Source organism: Symphodus melops, assembly GCF_947650265.1.
Source record: "Symphodus melops genome assembly, chromosome: 4".
Taxonomy (NCBI): domain Eukaryota; kingdom Metazoa; phylum Chordata; class Actinopteri; order Labriformes; family Labridae; genus Symphodus; species Symphodus melops.
The window spans coordinates 15,115,029-15,138,159 of record NC_136694.1 but is presented as its reverse complement, the minus strand read 5'-3'; the positions used below and the strand labels follow the sequence as shown (position 1 = coordinate 15,138,159).

The 23,131-nt window shown below is 39.8% G+C and overlaps 1 protein-coding gene and 1 long non-coding RNA gene across 3 annotated transcripts in view; one reads left to right on the top strand and one right to left on the bottom strand.

Moving 5' to 3' along the window:
- ppfia4 (PTPRF interacting protein alpha 4) overlaps positions 1 to 23,131 on the bottom strand; it is a 53,700-nt gene that overhangs the window by 13,711 nt on the left and 16,858 nt on the right. For both annotated transcript variants that reach the window (XM_079340736.1, XM_079340737.1), the window contains exons 3-6: positions 3,713 to 3,814; positions 3,409 to 3,573; positions 2,924 to 2,998; positions 1,414 to 1,485 (exon numbers count right to left, since the gene is read on the bottom strand). In XM_079340736.1, the coding sequence (XP_079196862.1) occupies positions 1,414 to 1,485; positions 2,924 to 2,998; positions 3,409 to 3,573; positions 3,713 to 3,814 (414 nt within the window). The remainder of the gene's footprint in view (positions 1 to 1,413; positions 1,486 to 2,923; positions 2,999 to 3,408; positions 3,574 to 3,712; positions 3,815 to 23,131) is intronic.
- LOC306822059 lies at positions 596 to 16,924 on the top strand. Its single transcript, XR_013778849.1, has 4 exons — positions 596 to 933; positions 977 to 1,030; positions 3,421 to 3,558; positions 16,556 to 16,924. It is a non-coding gene; the product is annotated as an uncharacterized lncRNA (long non-coding RNA).

Here is a 23,131-nt window from a genome sequence, read left to right as displayed (position 1 = left end):
ACAATGTTTAGCAATCCCAAAGAACATGGCTCTGGTCGGTAAAAAAACCCCTACAAGGTACATACTTTTATGATCATTTAAAGTGTGTTGAAAAATTGATACATTGTCACGGGGGTGTAGCATCAGCATGGAAAATGTCCAAACAGAGTGTTTATCTAAAATCACACCCTTAAACATCTAAGCCCCACTCTTTATCCTAAATGCTTGTACTCTAGCTGTAGTCAACATTTCATACAGTCTTGTCTCTTCTTAATACTCAGCTATTGGTTTTTCATACTCGTTGGATTTAATACAAGTACTGCATGTCGACACTTATTTCTTTTGCTGGCCAAAGCAATAGAAGCCAGAGTAAGTGTCATGGTTTGGGTTTGTATGTGTTATATTTCAGAGTATTGAGTTCCGTATATTTCTTAGTTCAGTCTTTAGTGTTTCCTGAGTTTTAAGTTGTATTCTAGTCTTCAGTGTTTACTGTGTTTCTTTGTGTCCTTCTCTGTTGTCTGTATTATTGTTTCCTGTGTTACTTGTATGTGATTCCTGGTGTGGTTGCTTTGGTCTTTGGTGTTTCCCTGGTGCCTGTAAGTTTGTTTCCCGTTTTATTTTGTAGATCTGGTTTTGGTGGTGTCAGTGTTGGGTTTTACTTTGTACATGTCCTCTAGTGTTCTGGTCTGGTGTTTTTTGTTCCTTGTGTTTCCCGCGTGTCTTGATTACCCTGATTGTCTTCTTCTGTCTGATTAGTCTCACCTGTGTCTGATTACCCCTGTCTATATAGTCTCTGTGTGTTCTTACCCTCTTGTTGGATCATTGTCTTTTGTTGCCTGTTAGTGTGGTTGTGTATTTTGAGCCTGTCGTTTTCATCTCCCTGCTCCCTGGATTTTCCTTGTGTTTCCCCTTGTGGTTTTTAGACGTTTTGGATTTAGTTTTGAGTAAGTTTTTGTTTTGGTGTTTCTGCCTTTTTGGTTAAAATAAATCATTTTAGTTTTTTTCTGCAATTGGGTCCTCCTCCTCTGGTTTCCTACCCGCACCCGTGACAGTAAGTGCATCCTGTTCTACTCCTCCACGGCTGTCGGCCTACAAAGAGGAAGATGATTTCGATCTCCATACAAGAATCTCTACTGTTGAATAGAAGATAGTTTTTTTCCCTATCCCTGTAGATGGACCCAGACACAGTTACATAATGTGAGCTCGTTCTTACACTATAAAGAACCGAGCTGAAAAAGAGAGAAGGACAAAGAAGAATATATAGGTTTGGTTTAAATCTGCAATGTTATCATAGTGTCTGGATAATTGTGTTGAGGTGTTCGATAAGACAGAAAAATGACACACAGCCAGCAAACAATAATCAGACAGTCAAATACTTTGGACAGACGTGGTATGAAGCACAGAGCAGAAATACAATCACACAGTGAGGAAGACCTTCCATGCAGGTTTGGATCCATCTGTTCGCTCCAATGAGTCACCGTCCTTCCTTTGTCTCACCATGTTCAACTGCAAGATATTAAAATGTCCACATTAACTACCTTTTCTGCTCCAATAGGGAATCCAAGAATAAAACCCAGACTCAAAAATAAAAATTTGACTCTTAGGCTGCCAGCGTGCTCCACACAACATGGTTTACCATATTTAACATAACAAAAAATAACTGTTAATATTGAGCATCATTTTATCCTTTGTGAGGTTTTTAAAAAAAGAAGCTATTTAGTGAGTGTGCCTGTGCTTGAATCTGTGTGTGGTATGGCCCTGGCACTATATGTTGTGTTGTTCTGTACTTTGTGGAGGATGTCTGGTTTTATGCGTGACTGAGTGCTCTGTCTGTCCTGTAAAACTTTGGTTGTTTGATCGTTCTCTGTTTGTGCGTGAGAGTGTGCTCTGTCTGTTGTTTGGATCTGTGTTGTTGATCTAGAGGTGGGGAGCAGTGAGTGGCTGGAGCACTGTGTTCGCAGGAGCAAGGGTTGGATTGCTAAAGCTCAGCATCACAGCTTTCAAATGAATGGGGTCTGCACCGAGCAGTGTTGACAAATATAGCTGATGTTGCAGTTTGTCATATGTCCACTTGAGGCTGGCTGTAGAAGCGGCACAAGTCAAATATACACCCATTCAAATAAAGCTAGTTTTTACAGCAGAAATGATCATGTTTACAGCCTGGTTCAAACAACGAATTAGGTCTGGCCCACCTCAACTCCAGCTTTTATCTTGCTGTAAGGGTTGAATGAAAGTTAGGTTGAGACAGGATTAACAGATGGACGATGTCACCCACGCTCTGCGTATTAATTTTTACAGTCTTTGGTCTGGACACAATCCGGGGCGTTTTTTTAGCTGACAGCAGCAACTTGCTTATTTCCTCTGCCTCCAACCTTTAATATGATTAAGAACCGTGATTCAGCTGAACTTTGTAGGCTATTTACTTTTAGGATGTTAGTAGTGGTACCTTTTGATTTGGATAATTCCAAATTTTGAGAAGCATTTGATGTAAGCTGCCATTATGTTTTTTAGCCGATAACTTTTTAAAAAAAAATTATGTTGGGGAGTAAGGTTTAGCCAATGTCTTCTTTTTTTTTTTTTTTTTTTTTTCAGGATAAGTATGTTTTGTTTATTTGAGCCATGTTACACTTTGACCAATTATTTTCTTCAGTTGTTTATCATTGTGTTTTAATTATTATAGCAAATTGTTTTCATTAGTGTGAAAAAACTAGTTCTGGCTTTGGTTTGAAACCTTTTTTTCAAATGTTGCACACCTACGCCCCTAGATAGGTGCGTTAAAGTGTGTGTTGAGAAAAAACAGCCTCTCACCCCGCATGACATCTGAAGTATATAGCTGATCACACTGGGGGCTCCCACAAATGTCTGCGAGGTGACGCACAGATGCTTCACTTACCGTCAGGCCCAAATAACAAAGAAACACAGACGCGCATTCCAAACACCTCACCTCTTGTGTGCTGGTGGCGAGCTGTCCCTCTAGGGTGGCCACCCTCTCCAAAGAAACACGAAGCCTCTCACGTACCTGATAAACACACCATGATCACAGAAAACAGGGAAAGGAGGAGACTTTGAAAACAGACCCCAAAAATACACAATATTAAAAACTGAAATCTATTCTGATTTTTTTTTTTTTTTCTTAGATTTTCTATCTTATTTAACCTTGGTTACTGATTGCTAATAAACAGACCCAAACTCAAAAGAGGCATCTACTGGGATATAAGCAAGTACTTCATTTATTTAAAACTTCAAAAAGGGGTAAATAACCACAAAAATGGAATTGATGGAAATAAAACAAAAAACAGGAGCAACAAAGTGGCTTTTATTGATGAATAGATTTAGGCCTGGATCAATTGTTTCTCCTAATTTATAAGCTGAGGCAGTACAGTAGTAGTGTATTAGTGTGTGTTTGAGTGTCTTTTTCTGTGTGTCAACCTTTTCATCCAGAGCCTTGTGGTGTTCAAACAGCGACTTCAGGGCTTTGAGGACCTCTACCTCGCTGGAGACTCCAGATGGCGGAGGTGCCTGTCTCTTCACCACTGTCATCCTCAAGCTGCGTTCGTGACGAGACACCAGACACTCCAGGTGCTCCAAAAGTAGCTACAGCACACACACAAATATACACACCAACACACTAAAGGCATGAACAACCAAATGAAATACTAATTTGGATTTCAGGAACAATGTTTGTTTTCATCAGCATCACTGCACCCATACACACACACATGCAGAAACATACCCTGGTGTTGTTCCTTTCAGCTTTCAGCTCGGATATTTCCTCCTCTTTCTCCAGCAGCTGCTCTCGGCATATGTTCAGCTCCTTTGTCAGGGTGGCAAACTCCTACACAAACGCATTCACAACCCAAACAAAGGTTAATATCCCTATCGAAGCTTAGTACAATAATAAAGCTTTATGTCACTTCAATAACTCTTCTGCAGGCATGCCTTTGTTTTGTTGTACTATCAATTTATTGTAGCATCATGTGCAATGTCATTACAGTGTTCATCAGTTTCCATTTAATGACCAAACAAATAAAACAACACAGCAGTGGTTTCTCCATGCCACCTGTCGCCACAGTGGTCAAAAATGATATGTCCTTCCCGGTCAAACACAGCTAAGTAAAACACAAGTGACGCACCTATGCCCAGGCAATGACAGCGACACTGAGTGACACAAGAATTGCAGCTTGACCCAAAAACATGAATATGGCATTTACCATGCCTGTCAATATAATGAGTTCAAACTATGTGATACTGGGCACAAATTCAGCTGTAAAAACCAGAACACTTCTGCGTGGGCAAAACTGCACGTTTTGACACCATTAGTACCTATAGAAGGAATATTCAAGGCTGGCTTCTGCCCAAAAAGAAAACTAGCTCTCCAAAAGGCTGCTTTCTGGGATTTTTTTTTGGTGCAGGTGTGATGAGAGGTAGTCTGAGCAGGTGGAAATAACCACAATGGCACTAAGATGCTTGCTGATCGACATAAAAGAAGCAACCATGCCTGTGCGACTTGGCCCACCTTAGTGCCTGCCAGTGGGTTTTGAAAGCAACAAAAACACGGGGAGAACACTGTGGACAGTGAGTGACTATTTGATGTGCTACACATTTGCAGTACATTAATGTTCCTTTCTTGAATATTTGGAAATTAACAGGTTCAAAAATATGTCTAAACATATTTTGAAGATGGAAAAAACAATATGTACAAAGTTATGACTTATTTCAATGTTTGTAAGGCAAAAAAACCCAAACACACTTTCTGACGGTGTACTTCCAATGATGTTTGATAGTCTTTTCATTAATACACTGAGAATAGATTATTGATTTATCAAAATGAGTTGTGTGAGAAAAGTCTATTTCACTTGAGAGCAGTTTGTTTTATTGATGTTCATTTTTCTCACTCTAGTGTTGACAGATGGCTGATCACTTGATTGAAGCTTTTAAGCTCTAGCAGCCCTCCAGACGGGGCTACATTAGAAGAAATATACTCATGAGCGACTTAAAATTGGACCACAGTGTTTTCTGGTTCTGAGATCAGTCTGGAAGGAATGAAGCAATATTCAGTCTAACATTAATTAATTGTCTGTGAAAACACAAATAGACCAGAGCATCAAAGAGTCAGTTAGTCTGAGATACAATTGATCTCTCTGCATATATCTCTCTAACAGTTGTCGAACGGTCACATCAAGCAGTTTTAGTAGTCTAAAAACATAACTTTGGGGATGATAGCTATACTTCTGAAAATCTATATATCATGTCTGCTGAAACTCCACCACCAGAGTAAATGGATATTTTGGAGACCACACTTAGTGATTTTCTTGTTCAGATTTTCACACAGATCCCACTTCAATGTTTGTCCAATAAATATAAAACTATAGCTGACAGCTTTAGCAATGCTAGCATAGACCGTTGATAGAAAAAAAAAGCTAGCCTAGCTCTTTTCAGCAGTGACAAAATCCAGACAATATTTAAAAAAAAATCTAGTCATTAAGATGTCTTAAATTGTAATGTTTGATGAGTAAGTATTGGTGAAGCCTGATGAGGGGTTTGCGCATTTTAACAGAGTTAGGCTAACTGCTTCCTACGCTCTAGCTTCATAGAATAGGCTTACAGGCATTAGAGCTGAAGAAATATACTTATTACAAAATGTTCTCTTTTCCTTTATGCTAACCAAAACATACATTAATTTAGCTCTAATATGCCTTTCAGGTAACATAAATGTTTTTTGAGTAGAACAATTTTCCGGATGGTTCAATCCTTTAGATAGTAGTTCCACATTTCACAGCTATACAGAAAACGTGCATTTTGATGGATATTTTATGCTCTTTTGAAGCTGTAAAGAGACCGCTCCATTAACTTTAATAGTTTGGGGGAACACTGATGGAACTGCAGCACTGCTCTGCTGTTTGTCTATTTTTTACAGTATATAAAGTTAATTTCTTTTTGTTTTTTTACTTGGCAACTCATCACATCTAGATGGATGAACTGTGCCTTCCTTTGACAGCACACACAAGTCTATGAAAATGTTATAACAAAGAATACATTCTGCAAAACACAACAGATTTTTCAGGAATGCCTATTATGCAAGACAACATTACTGTACAACTATAAACATTCATGGTGTAACAAATCTTTAACATTAGACCTGTTTTTGCTTAAAAATTTTTTTTATCCAAACACCTGTCCTAGTCTGTGACCAACAGCTCTCCACTTTATTCCATGCTCATATAAATAATCCTGACACAAATCAGTGGAAGAAAAGTCAGATATTACTATTACTATCACTTTCTTGTTACAACTTATTTAACGATCCATCCATCAGTTCAAATGAGTCCATTTTGTACCTCATACTTAATCCATGAGCTCCAGTTAGAGTACAACCAAGACAACCTGCCATGACTCAGACAGCTTCTGCCCCAAGTCTTTTTTTTATTATTTTTTAAATTTTCAAGTTTTGATCAGACTGGAGCTAAAGTGCGTACATGTGTTTGTGATTGTGAATGAGTGTGTGTATGCTGTTTTATCATCTCTCTGTGCTTTGTTGGCAATTCCATAAGCATGGCTTTACTCCAAACCAAAACCCAGAGGCTTACTCTTTCTGCTTTTTTCAAAAATGATTCACGCACACATTTTGTTACACGCATGCATTTTCCAAGTCCTGGTGCTCCCTGCAGCCATGAAATATCACAGCAGCCATGACACGGCAACGCATTAGATATGACTAGGAGCTACTTAGAGTTACAGCCTGCAAAGTTTCCTCTCATTGCATTATGTGCCAAACAATGCTTGCTAAAAATGCAGCACACCTAAAAACTGGTTGAGATAATAAGGAGACAAGTGTGAACAGAGCATGTGCGACTAGAAAACCTTTTACTGAAGGAAAAGGTGTTATGGTACTCAGCATGTTAAACAAATGTGCAAACAAACAAATGAAAAACACAAAGTAGACTGACCTGAAATAAAACACAACATAAAACATGCTAAATATTCATAAGTAAAAAATGATGTAATCACATTTAAAAAGTTTATAACAAGCCACTTTGGGAGCCAGTTTTGCCAATGTTTTACACCTCTATATACACCAGCTATTTAGCAAAGTATTATTTAAACTTTACATTCAGATAACACACACTTTTTCCTCAGCAAAGTATGTCTTCATCCAGATACGTCCTGAAACATATCTCACTAAAGTACCTAAATGGACTCTTTCAATGTCATGCCACAATTTTCATTGTCATTAAAGCGTTCATAATATCACTTCAAGAAGATCAGGCAACACACACACACACACACACACACACACACACACACACACACACACACACACACACACACACACACACACACACACACACACTTCACATCATGTCCCTTTTCTCCTCCTCCTTTTTTCATTCTGTCCTTCCCTGCCTCCCTCCATCATCATTTTCCCCTTCCCCCCTGGGGTTCCTGCACCTCCAATCACTCTGTTCTTACACACACACACACACACACACACACACACACACACACACACACACACACACACACACACACCTTTAGCATTCTATAATAATCTTAATAAAAGTATTGATAACTAAACACATAGACATACATACACAAGCTCAAACAATTTTTGTAGATGAGAGGCTGGAGATGGAAGAAGCACCGGGACGATAGGGGGGAAAATGGGTCAGCTTGTTCATTTTTGCTTCCCTTTATTCCATAGGGGCACCCACCGACAGGGGCTCAGCCTAAATACAACAACAGATGTTCTATCTCACTGTCTCTTTCAATCCAGACAGAAAGACTCAACAGGCCACCTCATCCCTTCATCCCTGTGCCTTTCAGGAGCTCTCTGCATCTCAGCTCTGCCTACCTCCAAACACCCAAAAGTTAATGTGAGAAACAAGTACTGACAAATAACTAAGAATAGATAAAGGCTTGAATACATAGACTCAGTTAGAAGCATTATATAACTGAGCTGACAAGTGTTATATATTAAATATAACACATCACTGTCTTGACAAAAAACTTTTCTTTTTAATTTCTCATGAAAGTCTGTGTAATACCTTCCCTAAGGCAGCTTTTTCTCTTTGTCTTTTGCACACACACTCGAACACACACGGTATCTCTGTGTGCACGATACAATACCAACCCTCTAAAACCATGTGAGCTTTGAAAATAATGCCAAGATGTTTATTCAACTTTACGCAACAGTCAGATACAGGCACAGCTCTTTGACAACACAGCCTTGACATCTGTCAGAGAGCATATCACATAGAGCAAAGAGAAGGTTCTGGGTTTCTGGAGGAGCGAACAGCATTTCCTCTGCCTCCAACCTCAATGTGAGATAGTGAGCGGTTACCAAACATTGCTGAGCCCAAACATTGTAAAGGGATTTCTCCCCTTCGCTTCCTTAAGCAGTTTGGGATTAGAAAATGAAAAAAATATGTGTGAGTTCAAGTAGAGAGGGGGGATTGGAGTGCAATTGGGTAAAAAAGTGTCTCATACCCATACACACAAATATGCAATTAAAATATGTAATTATAATATAATGTATATATCAATATAATAACGTGTGTGTGTGTGTGTGTGTGTGTGTGTGTGTGTGTGTGTGTGTGTGTGTGTGTGTGTGTGTGTGTGTGTGTGTGTGTGTGTGTGTGTGTGTGTGTGTGTGTGTGTGTGTGTGTGTGTGTGTGTGTGTGTGTGTGTGTGTGTGTGTGTGTGTGTGTGTGTGTGTGTGTGTGTGTGTGTGTGTGTGTTATTTTCGAGTGCAAACCTGCACTGCACACCTGAACTCTTGTGTGTGTGTGTGTGTTATTTTCGAGTGCAAACCTGCACTGCACACCTGAACTCTGTTGGTCCCATGTTCACTATCTCATCAGGAGGAAACTGAGGTGCATCTCCAGGAGCATGGTCAAAGCAAGAAATGTGGGATTTCGAGCAAAAGTAGTGTAACTGCTTTGATTAAGGATATTTCTTATTTTGTAATTTAGATGCATCTGCATACAGTATTGCAATTTTGCGTTTTCTTATACACACAAAATGACTGCATATAAGGAGCAAACTGTTTGAACGAGCACACTGAGTTATTCAGTGGATGGTTACACGGAAAGCCAAGGGCAGCATCCTGTCAGTATTTCTGCATAAAAGAAAACATCACTCAAACAGTCACTTTCTAAGTCAAAATCTTGCTAAAAAGTAATATTCTCTGATATGACAGCCCTGATGATTAAGGCACCAGATAAGCCAAGAATAGAAAAAAATAATACATAAAACATCCTTTTCGTTTTAATGAGAAAACTTCAATCTAATTTTGACAACTTCTGAGCAGCCAATGCTGTCACAACTTCTTTCTATACTTTCACTTTGAGTGTAACTTTCAGCAAAATGTAACAAGTTTCCATGTTCTTTGCAGGCCGCAGTAGGTAATCCAGGGAAAAATAGGTATGACTAACAGAAGTAGATTTAGAAACGGCAGGGAAGGTTACAGAGTCCTATATCACCATCTTCATTGACAAACAACTCGAGGGATATGTGTCAGAGATTACAAATGGATTAGATAATACCTTTTAAAAAGAAATATACTGAGAAACAAATAGCCTCTCCAACTTTCCCACTGTGTGGGTAGTGTAACAAGACAGCAGACTAAAGTCAGAACAGATATAAATCGATGTTGGCCAAAGCTTCAGAACTGTGAGGCCAGGCACCGTCTCAGCAAGCATCCGGTGCAAGGAGTAGAGATAAAAAGGAAAATATGTGACTAAGCAGTAATGAAGGGTTTGCAACTAACAAAGGTTTTGTATCAGTTTGTATCATTTTGGTAATATGAGGATGCTTACATACCTAGAAACAATATGAGCAAAGTGAGTTTGGTGCATCACTTTGCTCATACTTTTGCTAAAAATTAAAGCTGAGGAAAACTTTGATGCTTTCTGTACATTTCTTCAATGCATAAGTGGAAGTTGCTACTTCCACAAATTGTGGTCTCTTAAATCAACTAACACGTTTTTTTTTTATTTTGGAGTCATTCAGTGACAATGACAAACACTTCCAGAGCTTCACTAAAGTCTGAATATTGTAAACAAAAACCAGTGTGAGTGACTGTTCAGAAATGTTGTCTGACAGTCCTAAATTTCAGAGGCAGGATTACAAGTTAACCTAAAGAAATGTCCATTTGCTGTGCACATGCAAAGAAGGAGACACCACGGTGATTGTTTATAATGACTGAGCTCCTTTCAGTCTGCACGCTCCAAAAAGGCATTAAATTAACTCTGATGTAAATCGCCGTAATTCACTTAGGAGTTCCACACTAGAGATGAATGCAGAGTCTGGGACTGGAGAACGAGTGAGTCCCCAGGGAGACTTAGATATCAGTGCTCTGTAACTCTTCACCACTGCAGAGAGAGATGGTGTTAGTCCCAGGCAGGCAGTGAGTAATATGTTGCCATGACAACACTGCATGCACTCTGCGCCAACATTTGTATCTGGAAGGGGACATATTTGTACTGCCTACAAACTATGCATCAGGTGATTTCCAAAATGTATCTATGTTTAAAGGTTAAAAGGCTAATTTTTTGATTCACTGCAAATGTACAATTCGGCTTCGGCAGAGTCATGAGAAAGACATTAAAGCATTTTTAGAGATTATGCTCACACTAAATGAAATCCTGCCAGCTCTTCACTATTTCCTAGAACACACATTTTGGTGTAACTGAACCTCAGTCACCTAAGGGAGAAAAAAGGGCTTTCTATGTGACATGTAAAAGATTAAAGCGTCATAAAAAGTTCTTACAACTTTGAAGGAATTCAGAGAAACCTGGCTATAACCATGAAACCAAACACTGTCAAAATATGCTATCAAAAGCAATTTCATACTCTTGACTATATGCAATAAGGTTGACTGACAAAGCAAAACCCTTTTTGTCAACGAGAGAGGAGTGCTAATCTGATACATCACGTCACTGTGTCAAACCCTTCTAAGATTTCTAACTTTCTCTCCCCCTCTCACCCTCTGTGCCAAGCAAAGGCCTAAGCCCAGAATAGCATCCATTCAAACTCCCCCAGTTTTAGTCATTAACAAAAAACAAAACCTGCTGTACCGAAAAGAGGGACAGAGATGGACAGAAAGGAAGAAAAAAGAGGGGGGTACGTCCTACATGTGTGGATGAAAACACAAACTAAAAGAGCTACTGTTGATACTGTCTCTTACATGCTCCTGATACACATTTAAAGAAAGACATTCATACACAGCAACCAAAGACAGTCGTCAATCAGAGCATGATAGTTATTTTCTTTGGCTTGGGAGGAGCCAAACATTGAAGTGGACGAGGGAAGAGGTGCAGCCACAATTCTTTCGCGGTATGCAGCCAATGAGCATTAATCATTCTTTTCCAGTTTGATTGAGGTTTGGTGGTAAACGGTAGGAGGAGGAAGAGGAGGAGGAGGAGGAGGAGAGAAGGAGGCTATTTCTCAACCACTAGAAAGAGTCATCATCAGCACTGAAATCAATACTCAGGCAAGGACACATGGAGAGCAGAGAGACAGATATTTGAGCTGGAGACTGTAACATCCGCAAACTGTACAGCTGCTGAGTCCCTACCTGGTACATGTAGTTGTTAAAGTGGGTCCCATTCTGAAGGTGGATCTTGACTGTTGAGTTCATGGTAAAGGCTATACATATCAGATCCCTCAAACTCACCCCCCATAAAAAAAGAGAGAAAGAGTTGGAATGGAAAAAAAGGTTTGGTTTCTCCTGAGTGTCAGAGATTCCTGTGCTGCTCCCTCTGCCCTCCGCTGGGACAAACAGCACTCTGCTAGTCAGCCTGTTCCAACTACAGCCGGGTCGAGAGACAGTGAGGACGAAGAGGAGGAGAGAGAAAGTAAGAAGAGGGATAGACAGGATGAGGCAGAAAAAAAGCGGGGAAAACTGAGACTAAGGGATGATTTTGATCAGGGGGAACAGGAGAAAAAAACCCCCAAAAGGTTGCAGGGAGTATGAGGAGGAGGAGACGGGACTTGATCAGCTGATGGAGGAAGGAAGAGGCAGGACGGCTGGGGGCTAACACCACCTGTTCTTTGATTACGAACACATACGTGAACACACGGTAAATGGAAGTTAAAGCACTTAGCAGGAGTCTTTAAGTCCCATTTGGAATTAATGCCAAGAATTAGCATGAAATTAAACGCTCTATTTCCTCCTAATAAGAACTCCAGTCACTGCTTACTCAACAGAATTTTCAAGAGACCCATTTTCCTCCAGCAGGACATTGTGCGTGCTGATTCTTTCTATTTATAAATGGCAGACTGGTTCGCCCCTCCTCTCTCAGTAGGATTTCACAGTGCATGCACTTGACTGGAGTCTGAAACCAGTGTTTATACATCCAAGGATATCCAGCATGAATCATATTCATACTGTTGGTATTGTCAGCACTACAATGGGTGTCGATGGATGACAATTCTTAATCTCCTTTTGGTGCGAAGACACTTAAGATTCTCTACACACCTAAAGTAAACCTGATGAGGACATTTTAGCTGTAGGCTAAGTGGGATTTTTATTCTCTGTCAGCGAGTTGTATTTTCAAATCTTATTTCTCTCATAGTTTAGATCAGCTTAAGCAAGTCTGAGAAAATAACAGTCATGATGCCATGTGTGGGTAATATAGGATGTTAGTAATCTGGGACTGTAATTTCTGAAAAAATATGAATTAAAGCTGAATAGTATATTTTTGTGCATCATGGGAGTTTGGGTTCTTTTGGAGCCTTCCACATAATTAGTGACTGCAGTCAGGACGAGTCAGGCCACTGCTCCTCTTGTTGTGACCGTTCTTTCATAAATGTGTCCCTTGCAATCCCTTTAACTACAACGTCAAACCGTGTCACGTTTAACGTTTTTATTACTATAGTCTGTCTGCAGTGAAATACGTTTTTCTTTTCTGATCCTGTTGAGCAACTAAATTTATGAAGCATGAAGCTCTACCTCAGGTGTTATGCCTTTAATAACCAAAAATCTATAAGTTCATCTCTGTAATATATATACAGTATATGCATCAACTCTTAATATTTTATCGAAGCAGCTTACAAACTCAGTTGTGTGGCCTTTTCAACACATATAAAACCTTAAAACAAAATAGGGATGCATCAATCGTATCGGTTGAAAATCAAAATGAGCCAATATCGGCCCTGTAAACATCACCCCATCTGCAAATGATGTAGCATGCACAGATGCCAGTAGTTGTTGGGTATCTATTGTTTCACATCAATCTAAGTCTAGCACGCTGACATACTTACTGCTGGTTCAAAGAAGAGGGTTTAATTGAGCAGAAGAAGCCACCTATTGTACAAACTTCGTAATTGTTCAAACATGACTTAGCAGTGTAGGCGTCTTACACCGTCTCTAAGAAAGATCAGTGACATGCAGTTTGTAAGACATGTTCCAGTAATATTTCAAGAGGAGCGACTAGCTTAAATTCCAATACTCTACACAATCACATAGCTCATTTAAAAAGAACAGACAAGATGAATTACAAAGAAGTAATGAAAAGACCAACATATCAGAATCAGCAATGAGCTTAATTATTATTGTAAAAATAGCTATCAGCCCTGATCTACAAAATGTATGGATGGAAGAGGAGGACGATGTCTAACACTTGACTGTACGTAAAATGCACCCTGATAATGTGTCTTGTGAATCAATAAAAAATAGATTTATTTACATTTGCCCTCACGTTGTAAGTTGAAATGTGCTGCTCTTAGTCTTTCTTTAGCTGCATCTGTGTCATATAGTGTTCTTTTTTAGTTTTTAAGTTTATTGAGAGCACATGACTGGGGTTTATTTACATAGTCGCAGATAAAGTTGTCTATGATTCTGTTTTCAGAAAGAAACACCTCAATTTGTGATTAAGCCGGAGTGGATAAAATGTTCTTAAAGGTAGAGTTTTTGTATGATTAATCAATGAAACTGTGTTAAAACGACGTGATTTGACTCGTCATAACCTTCAAGTTTTTCCCTGTTAGCCTAATCCCCCTATATTCTGACCCTCAGTCAGTAGGAGACATATTGAAATGCAAGATCATTTCACTGGGAGTGGCAGTTCATTGAGAAAACAAGAAAAGTGAAAATGGCTCCTGTATAGACGTCTGAGTGGTGTCACCTGGCAGTTGAGCCAACAGTGAGCAGGAGAGTTAGATGAATCAATTAAAACATTGAAACATCCTGAAGCTGCTACAGAGACTTCTGTTAGGATGTGACAATAGCTCAGTGAAGCCTCAGAGTTACATACACTCAGTGTTGAACAGCGCTGCCATCTGACTAAATGGTGAGACAGAGACCCACACTGGCAGCCTGAGGTATTACAAAATAAATTAGGCCTAAGTCATAGCAAACAAGGTAAAAAATAAGTGTTAAAAGGACAATGCATCAGATTCAGAATTGGAGTGATTTTTTTCATAGCAAATGTGTTTTGCTGACTGCATTTGTAGACATAAGGGACCACAATATTAGGGAGAAACAGGGGGGGGAAAATACACGACATAGACACTTCAAGTTCAGATTTGGCTGTAACTTTTCATGCTTGACATCATGGTAGCAAGATACAGCACTGCTTGTAATTTACTGTCAGAGATGCTGGCAGCACTGAACACACCAACATCCCCAAAATACCACTAAGCATACATTCACATCAGGAGAACTGACAAAAAACACCAAAAACCAGACACATTTGCAGCGACGTTTTCTGCAGCGAAATTCACGGGAGTAAGAACTCTGACTGTTTTTTATCTGACAGCCTCTCTCACACTTTTCTCTCTTCTCAGTATGTCTCCTCACTCTCTCACAAACACATGCACACACACTCACACTCTCTCTCATCATTTTTCTCCCTCCCTCCTTTTTGCTCTTCCTCTCTCTCTCTTCCTCTCTTTCCTCTTTTTCTCAAGCGTTGCTAATCTCAGCTGAGCCTTCCCTCGACGGAGAGCAGCCATTTTACATCATAGCATAACATGGAGCAGAGGGCACCCCCCCATCCCACCATCTCCACTGTCACATTCAGTACACAAACACAGCTAAATCCATAAATACACAGGCAGTGTGAAGTGCAGTGAAGAGTAATGCCTGCAGAATGAATCCAAAGAGTAACAAACGTTTTTTTTAAGAAAATAAACATTTCACAAATCATACACGACACACAGTAGTTATAATAAAACGGTCTAACAAAGAACAATGAAGTATGATATTAGGTATACATTTTTTATTTAAAGGTGTTCTACAGAGTTATAGTAATGAAATGTGAAAGTTGGAAAAGTGTAACGATTATGTGGTTTATGTTCCCTGAAACACTGCTTGAAGATAAAATGCTACGTGAGAAGTTATGATGGTGGGCTCGCAACAGTGAAACTGTAACTCTCCTGGTAACTTTTGAGCTGCCAGGGACCCAGATTTTTCTTTGAATAAAGTTTGTGTATTCAGTTCAGAAAATATAGCACAGAATTGTTTCACCTCTTCAATTTTAAAATGGTCACTCCCAAATATATAGTGCACCTTTAACGACTGTTAGCTTACTCAACTTCATATTTCTTGGTCTTTCGCTGTCTTAGCCTTTTTGGTTATTAGATATTTGGTTAGGATAGTAAATACAAATCATGTCCTTCAAATGACCAATCAGCTGATAGATTTATTTTGTTTGTTTGTTTTTTCAGACCAAGAGTACAGTATTTGTTTTACCATATTTGACCTTTACAGTACACAAAGAAAAAACCCTAATCTTCGCACACAGTCGAAGGCAGTCATATTTTCTAGCATTGAAGCTTGATCATCTGAGGGTCTTTGGGGCTTTTTTTCCCCCCACACAAAAGTGCTTTGAGATGTTTGCTAAACTTGGGTAAGCAAATGTCATGTGTATTTGTTTAATTATTGGGCAGAACTAACTTTGAAGAAATCACTGCATGTTTGATAAATAGTCAGAGGATTGCAAAACTTAGTACAAGTCATCCTCTCTAAATTTAATTATCACCATAGAGTAGCAGTTTAGGTATCATATTAATAATGTAAACCCCTCTGCTTGAGATAAAGAGTTTATGGGGTGCTGTTTGAGCTCAGTTAGTAGAGACAGCAGACCATGCAGAGGCCATACACTCCAAGCCGCGACCCTTTGAGGCATACCTCTCTCTCTCCTCTCAATATTTCCAGTCGCCCCTCAGCTGTCCTATTAGCTAAAGCCAAATAATATATAATAATGATGATAAAAGTTAGAGTTTGTAGTCTTTGTAGGTTTTCAGAGCACAGCAGTCTGGATTGGAACCCAATTCTTCTTGAGATATTTCAATCCAGACCAAGGAGGTGAAGAGTGCCATCCATGGAGCTATGCCACAATTATCAGATCCTAAAAGGCTGCACCTCCATGGGAAGTACATCCTTGGTTGTAGTCTGAAAGGCAAAATTCAGGGTAGAAGGAGTTCAAGTCTTCAAAACACTGTTGATGATGTTGTTCTCTTCTGCTCTCCAGATATCAGACACAATGACCACTATTTTCTGTCCTACGCGGTGGCCTCCTTCCTCATCTTCTCCTCCTATTGCTCATCCTCATTTGTTTTTTTTTTTCAGCCTCCTCTGTCAACTCCTCCCTCCTGGCTCAGTCTGAAGCACCTGTGTCAGCTCGGCCTCTCTCTCCTGCTGTCCTCACCACTCAGCTTACCTCCCTCCATCTTTGCTTTACTGTGTCCTTATCCTTCTACTGGGCAGCCCAGAGGGAGGCCTATTACTGCCATGAAACAACAATAATGGTTGGAGATAGACATTTATATTTGAACATGCAGCTCCATCTAGCCTCAACACTCCTTTCTGTAATGGGAACGTATGGGAACCTTTTCTCTGCATGTAAAAATACAAAATTCTTGAAACATTCTCCCTGAAAAACATGTAAAATGTGTGCTGTTTATTAAAAATAAAAATAAACAAGTGTACAGAGCTTAACCAAGTTCTTTTCTGGTCAAGTCTTTCTGATTACGCCCCTGCTATAAACAAACACACCACCTTGTTCACTGAAAAACACACAAACCAACACACATATCCTCCAGAGACCACACAAACACACTTGGCCCGTCCCAGCTGCTCTGCTTTGCAGATGAAAGTGTATCTTGGTTGTGTAGGAAAGCAGGAGATGAATCAAACACGGCAGCATTAATATTAATCGACATACTCAGAGTAAATACACTGCTCTAAGGGTTCATCCAGCATAATTTTCAATAATCTCTTCTCTTCCCAATCCTTCCTGGAGCTAAAAATGGCTGAGAGTAATGAGTAGCTGAGGTGTTGTTTGTTTGTGTGTGCGTGCGTGCATGCATGCATGCGTGCGTGTGTGTGTGCAGAGGTCAGGGACACAGCTCTTGCCCTTCACAGAAGGCAAACTGCAGTGGCAGGATGTAACTCTACTCCACTGTGTGTGTGTTTATGCTTGTACAGTCGGTGTGTGTGTGTGTGTGTGTGTGTGTGTGTGTGTGTGCGCGCGCGCACATTAGGTGTGTGTGTGCATGTGTGAGAGAGACACGGAGAAAGAGAGTGTGTGTGTGTCTACAGTAACTGTAATGACAGAGACACGACATGCCCCTCTCACTGTGGCTGAAAGAGGCGTCACACTGCTGTACTGTCCTTCATCTACAACCTCAGTCCTGCCCAGACTGGAAAACACATTAAAAATAACATGGTGTGTGGAAATGAATAACAGGAGAAGTGTTCCAATGTTAATTATGAGTTAAACCTCATTATCAGCAACAATTAAATGTAATGTCTGCATCTTCTTCAGTTCATTCCAAGTTAAAACAATGAAGTGTCCATTTGTCACTTGGTTTGTCGCCAAAGGGTCAAATTCTAGTTTTGAACAATCAGTCGCCTCCTTAAACTGTACTCCTCAACATTCCCAGACATTATACTAGTGGGCTGCATGTGTTGATGCAAATGCATGAATCTGTTGAACCCAATTTTTTCTAGACTTTTTTTTCTGCCATTCCGACTACAGCAAAATGTCTGTGTAAAGCCAGGGTGAGCTAATGTGTGAACAACACAACAGGTAATACTCTGGAACATACACTAGGTGTGAGTGGGACAGCTGGAGAAGTTTCTCTTCTTTATACTAGCATGCCCTATTTACTGCTACCCAAGTTGATGGTATCATGTTCTCTACTACTGTGTTTGGCCTGTTAAAATTGTGTAATCCAAAAACACATCATTTTTTTTATCTTGACCATTCACCTGACAAATGAATTCAGTTTATCCTCAAATCTAAACAGAAAGATGTATCATATTTGAAGTTCAGTTCCAAAACTTGTGCCTAATTGATCTACCCCAGGAAGGCATTTTTGGCTTGAAAAAAAACAATGAAGTTTTAGTTTACAAATGTAAAAATGATCTCCTTAAATTTTTATTCCCAAGATGGTTAATTTTCTTTTTCTTAATTAAAAATAGCTAGTTTATACCCACTGCTGCCGCCTTTTTATTAAAACATCCCAGACTGAGGCGTAAACATGCCCTATGAGTGAAGAAAAGGCTTAATTTTCCAAACCAAACTGGTCTGAATGGTGTCTTTTTAAGTGTTGTGCTTCCACTACATTTTTCATAAAACAGTTTTTACTTTCGTGTCATAAATTATAAAGGAATAAAAATGTAAAATGGCTATAAGAAGTGACTGTGAGAAACACAACACTATGATACTGTGTCGACTAAAGAGCAGGTAAGGAGTTTCAAAGAGACACAGGACTTTCCCTGAAAATGAATTTTGCTTGTATAAGTTTAATGCTATAAGTTGCATGATCCCTGTTGGTAGAGTCGTCGCCCCTCAATCGGAAGGTTGAGGGTTCGATCCCCAGCTCCTGCGAGCAACATGTCCGATGTGTCCTTGGGCAAGACACTTAACCCCAAATTGCTCCCCCTGCTGCGTCTGGGGCGTATGAATGTGGCGTGAATGGTTAGATACTGGATGGGCCACATATCCAGCCCATCAGTGTGAATGGGTGTGAATGGGTAGGTGTGCTCTGTGGTGTAAAAAGCGCTTTGAGTAGTCGGAAGACTAGAAAAGCGCTATACAAGCTCAAGTACATTTACATTTACATTTAAATTCATGTCCTTCTGCCCACAGCACCTTATCACTCATTGATCCTGCTGTGAGTTCTTTCTTATTTGAAATTCTCTTCCAGACAGTGAAACTTATGAAACTTATGAAGCATTCATTGCTGTAGCCTCTGGGAGTGTCAGAGTGCGATGGTGGCAGGAGGAAAAAAAAGGGGAGTGAGACAGAGAGAGGCGCACGGTGTAAGCACGAAAAATTCCTCTCTACTCTCACGCAGGCTCTTAAAATACTCATTCTTTACATAGCTTACACAGAGACACACTCCACACTCTCCAAAAGTAGTCACTTTCTTCTGGGTCTGATGTATAAATAGATGCTACATGTCACATGTCAAACCTATATAGCAAGTTTTAATGGTAAGATCTGAGCTATGAAACAACTTGCAAGGGACACATTAAGGTCTGAAGGATTCACACACACACACACACACACACACACACACACACACACACACACACACACACACACACACACACACACACACACACACACACACACACACAGGCAGCACACAGTTCTTTAGAAATGATTCCCCTCTAATCCTGTCCACACTGTGATGGCCATGGTATGAAGACCTACACCCCTATGTGTGTGTTACTTTGTGTGTGTGTGTGCATGTACATGTATGTGAGTTTGTGTTAGCATATCTATCACAAGGCCAGGGATGATTTATTTATGAAATGTGATTTTTCTTCTTGCTCAAGCTTTCAAGCCTTGTAACTCAAACTTATTCACTAGCTCTCTCTCTCTCTCTCTCTCTCGCTGCCCCTCTCTTTCTCTCTTACACACACGCTCGTATGTAAACGCACACACACTGGTCACTCTCAATCCTGCTTTGCTGTCACACTGGTGTACAGTATTTGCTCTACCAAGAAATGATTTTGTTTATTTTGGGATATGAGGATTTAAATCCTGTGTGTGTAATATGCACATGGTCTGGGGGAATGAGATCGTTTGGTGTGTGTGTTTGTGCGCACATCGTGTGTGTGAGAGGGTAAAAATGTGTGTTTAATCCCTCACAAACTACCATTCCTTCTACTTATGACTCATACATAGCAGTTCATTTTCACTGACAATACAGGCGCTTTTCAAGTCAAGGTGTGTGTCCTGCTATTTTTAAACTAACAACCATCTGAAATGCCTCTATTGTGTGGCGATCAAGGCCAGTGTGTGAAAGAAAAGAGGAGAGAGGAGGACATATTCATGTAAGTGGGTGTGGCACAGATTGCGTGAGTAACTTCTCTGTTACTTCTTGTGTGTTACTTCTTGTGTGTGTGTGTGTGTGTGTGTGTGTGGGGGGGGGGGGGGTTGAAGATTCTGGAGGGTGAAGCCAGTCACACTTAGTGACTGAGTGAGCTCATCTGTTCTGGGGGTCTATAAATATTGTAGATGCCATGTGCCTGCAGTGAACCTTTTCAGCAAGCTACTGTATGATGTCATCCTGGCACACCTCTACCACACACACACATAAACTCACACAATACACACACATCTGTACTGCCAAAGTCTAATATCCATGGCAACGCTGGGGTGTGGTAGATAGTGATGCAGAGCCCACAGCTGTTTAATGATCTAGCAGCTCAGAAACTAACATCTAAAAACATGTAGATTTCCTTCCTTTCCCAACAACATGCAGTTACAACATTTATTTCCTACATTCATACATGTTTCTTCTTTTTTTTATCACAAACATTTCTCTCTTCATTTAAAAGTTGTCTTTGTGTCTCCTTAACCATCGTCTATTCTTGTGTGGGTTTCTGTTAGCTTTGTAAAATATTAACCTGAGCTCTTTCCCTGAAGTTTATTTGAGGAGACGGAAGATGACTATAAGAGAATAGTAGGCCAGCAAGAAATGAGGAAAAATATGCAATAACATATCACAATACTGCATTACATTGTTCAATCCTGCAACCATGATGTGTTTGATGACAACAAGGTGTATATTCAAAGTTTTCATTGGATGTTACTCCTATATCAATACCTATATTTGCAACACATTTCTCCTTAGTCAAAAACATTTTTTGACCACCAAATTGGGACCAATTAATCTGAGTGTCACTGATAGAGTTATTATCCAGTAACCATCGGTATCTGCTAATTTGATTGCTGATATTAAATGTCATCATTAATCTGTCAAATAGCATTACATTTGAGTTTCATTGCATTACACTAGCTAGTTTTCTTTGTTGCTGTCATCAGCAGATATGCCATATTGATATAGATCACATCCTTTCATCCCTGTGATCTGTTCATTTTTTCCTTCTTTTATCTGATCCCCCATTTCCTCTGTCCTCGTCTTGTTCTCTCAGCCAGTGGTGGCATGTCAGTATCTTGTGTCTGAAATGTTGTTTCTTCTTTTCTCTTTAGGGCAGCCTGGAAATACTGGTAATATAAACATAAAGTGTTACAATTGATACAGATCAAAGAAAGGTATTAACTGATATGTCATATAATGTTTTTTTTTCTCACCAAAATCGATATCAATATCAGCTGCAAAATCTTAAATTGGTCAGGCCCAAATCAAAATGGGTAACATTTTTCCCATCCAAGGGTCAAATGTAAACATGTTGAGCGAGAAATTATGATAATTTCCGACTAGTGGGTAAATCATATTATCAAAAATCATATTATGAACGTGAATAAATTGTAATGAATATTGATGTGATTTTTTTCTGAGAATAACAGGAATTAAGAACTATTCCTAAAGTAAATTTCCTCTCTAAGCTTCTTACTTCCACCACTTTAAATCAACGTTTCTTTCAGGGTTAGGGTTAGTCCAAAATGTAAAAAAAATAACAACCAAATTGAATTGTAATTTGTTTTCGATTGATTCTCTTATGGTTGGAATAGTCTACCAAAACATAAATTTTTTCTAAACTACCGCAACATTTCCCACAGTTGTGGACCCCATATGTTTGAAATTGTTATTTCACAAATGAACTGTTGTGACCGCTGAACTGAGAGCAAAGCATTTCAGTCTGGAACTGTTGTAAAGAAATAAACTAGACGTTATAAAGTCCTTGGACTCATTGGAAAGTGAGACTGCCCTTCTGTAAACTACAGGCTCATCCAAGTTGTCTGATAGACCTCTGTCAATACATTAAAAAAACAAAAAACAAATTACCTTTCTATACACCTGTGTGTAACTTTCTTTTGCCTCACTGAGAAAGTTTTGTTGTCTACAATATAAATAAACTTCCATATTACTTTGAGTTTTTTTTATAACCAGTAATAAGTACAGGATAAATCTTATGACTTTTTTTAAAAGGACAAAACAACATGCTTCCTGGTGACTGGGTCTTTGTACCTCGATGTGATTTTTGTACTTCTGGGATTACATGGCTCCTCTACAAATTCAAATTGTGTATCTGCTTGGGCCTCGGCTGGGTAACAAAGGAGATCTCTGTCTTTACTTACATCTTTCTGTATTCCCCCCGCCTCCCCCCATCATCACAACTTTCATCCTTCCCATCCCATTGAACAGATCCGGGGATTCCACCACACAGTCCTGCAGCCAGACCCACTAACACACTAAGCCGCTCTGCAGCCAGACCCACTAACACACTAAGCCGCTCTGCTTTGGCAGCCAATGAGATACAACGATCAAGGTTGAGAGACTGCACATGCCAACAGATACACGTACGCCTGGTAACACACACCAGCGTGCGCGCGCGCGCACACGCACACACACACACACACACACACACACACACACACAAGTATCCTCTAGAGTCAAGATTTTGCTTATCATGTGTTTAAAATATGCACATACATGCACACATGCGCACACGCTGCAAGATACAGAGTTGCTGACAGTTGGCGCCCCATGGGAGAGAAGGTGTCAGGAAGTCAACACTATCGCCTCCCTCTCCCTTCCTTTGTTTCCATGGAGACTAAATCTACAGGACTTCGAGTGGTTAGGAAGAGAGAAAAGCCTGAGTCTGCACGTGAACATAAGTACACACATAAACACATGAACCGACTGCCACACAGAGAAGTGAGCATAGTTAAAGGACAGACAGGTGGCCTGCAGGATATTATATATATGCAGTTTGTGT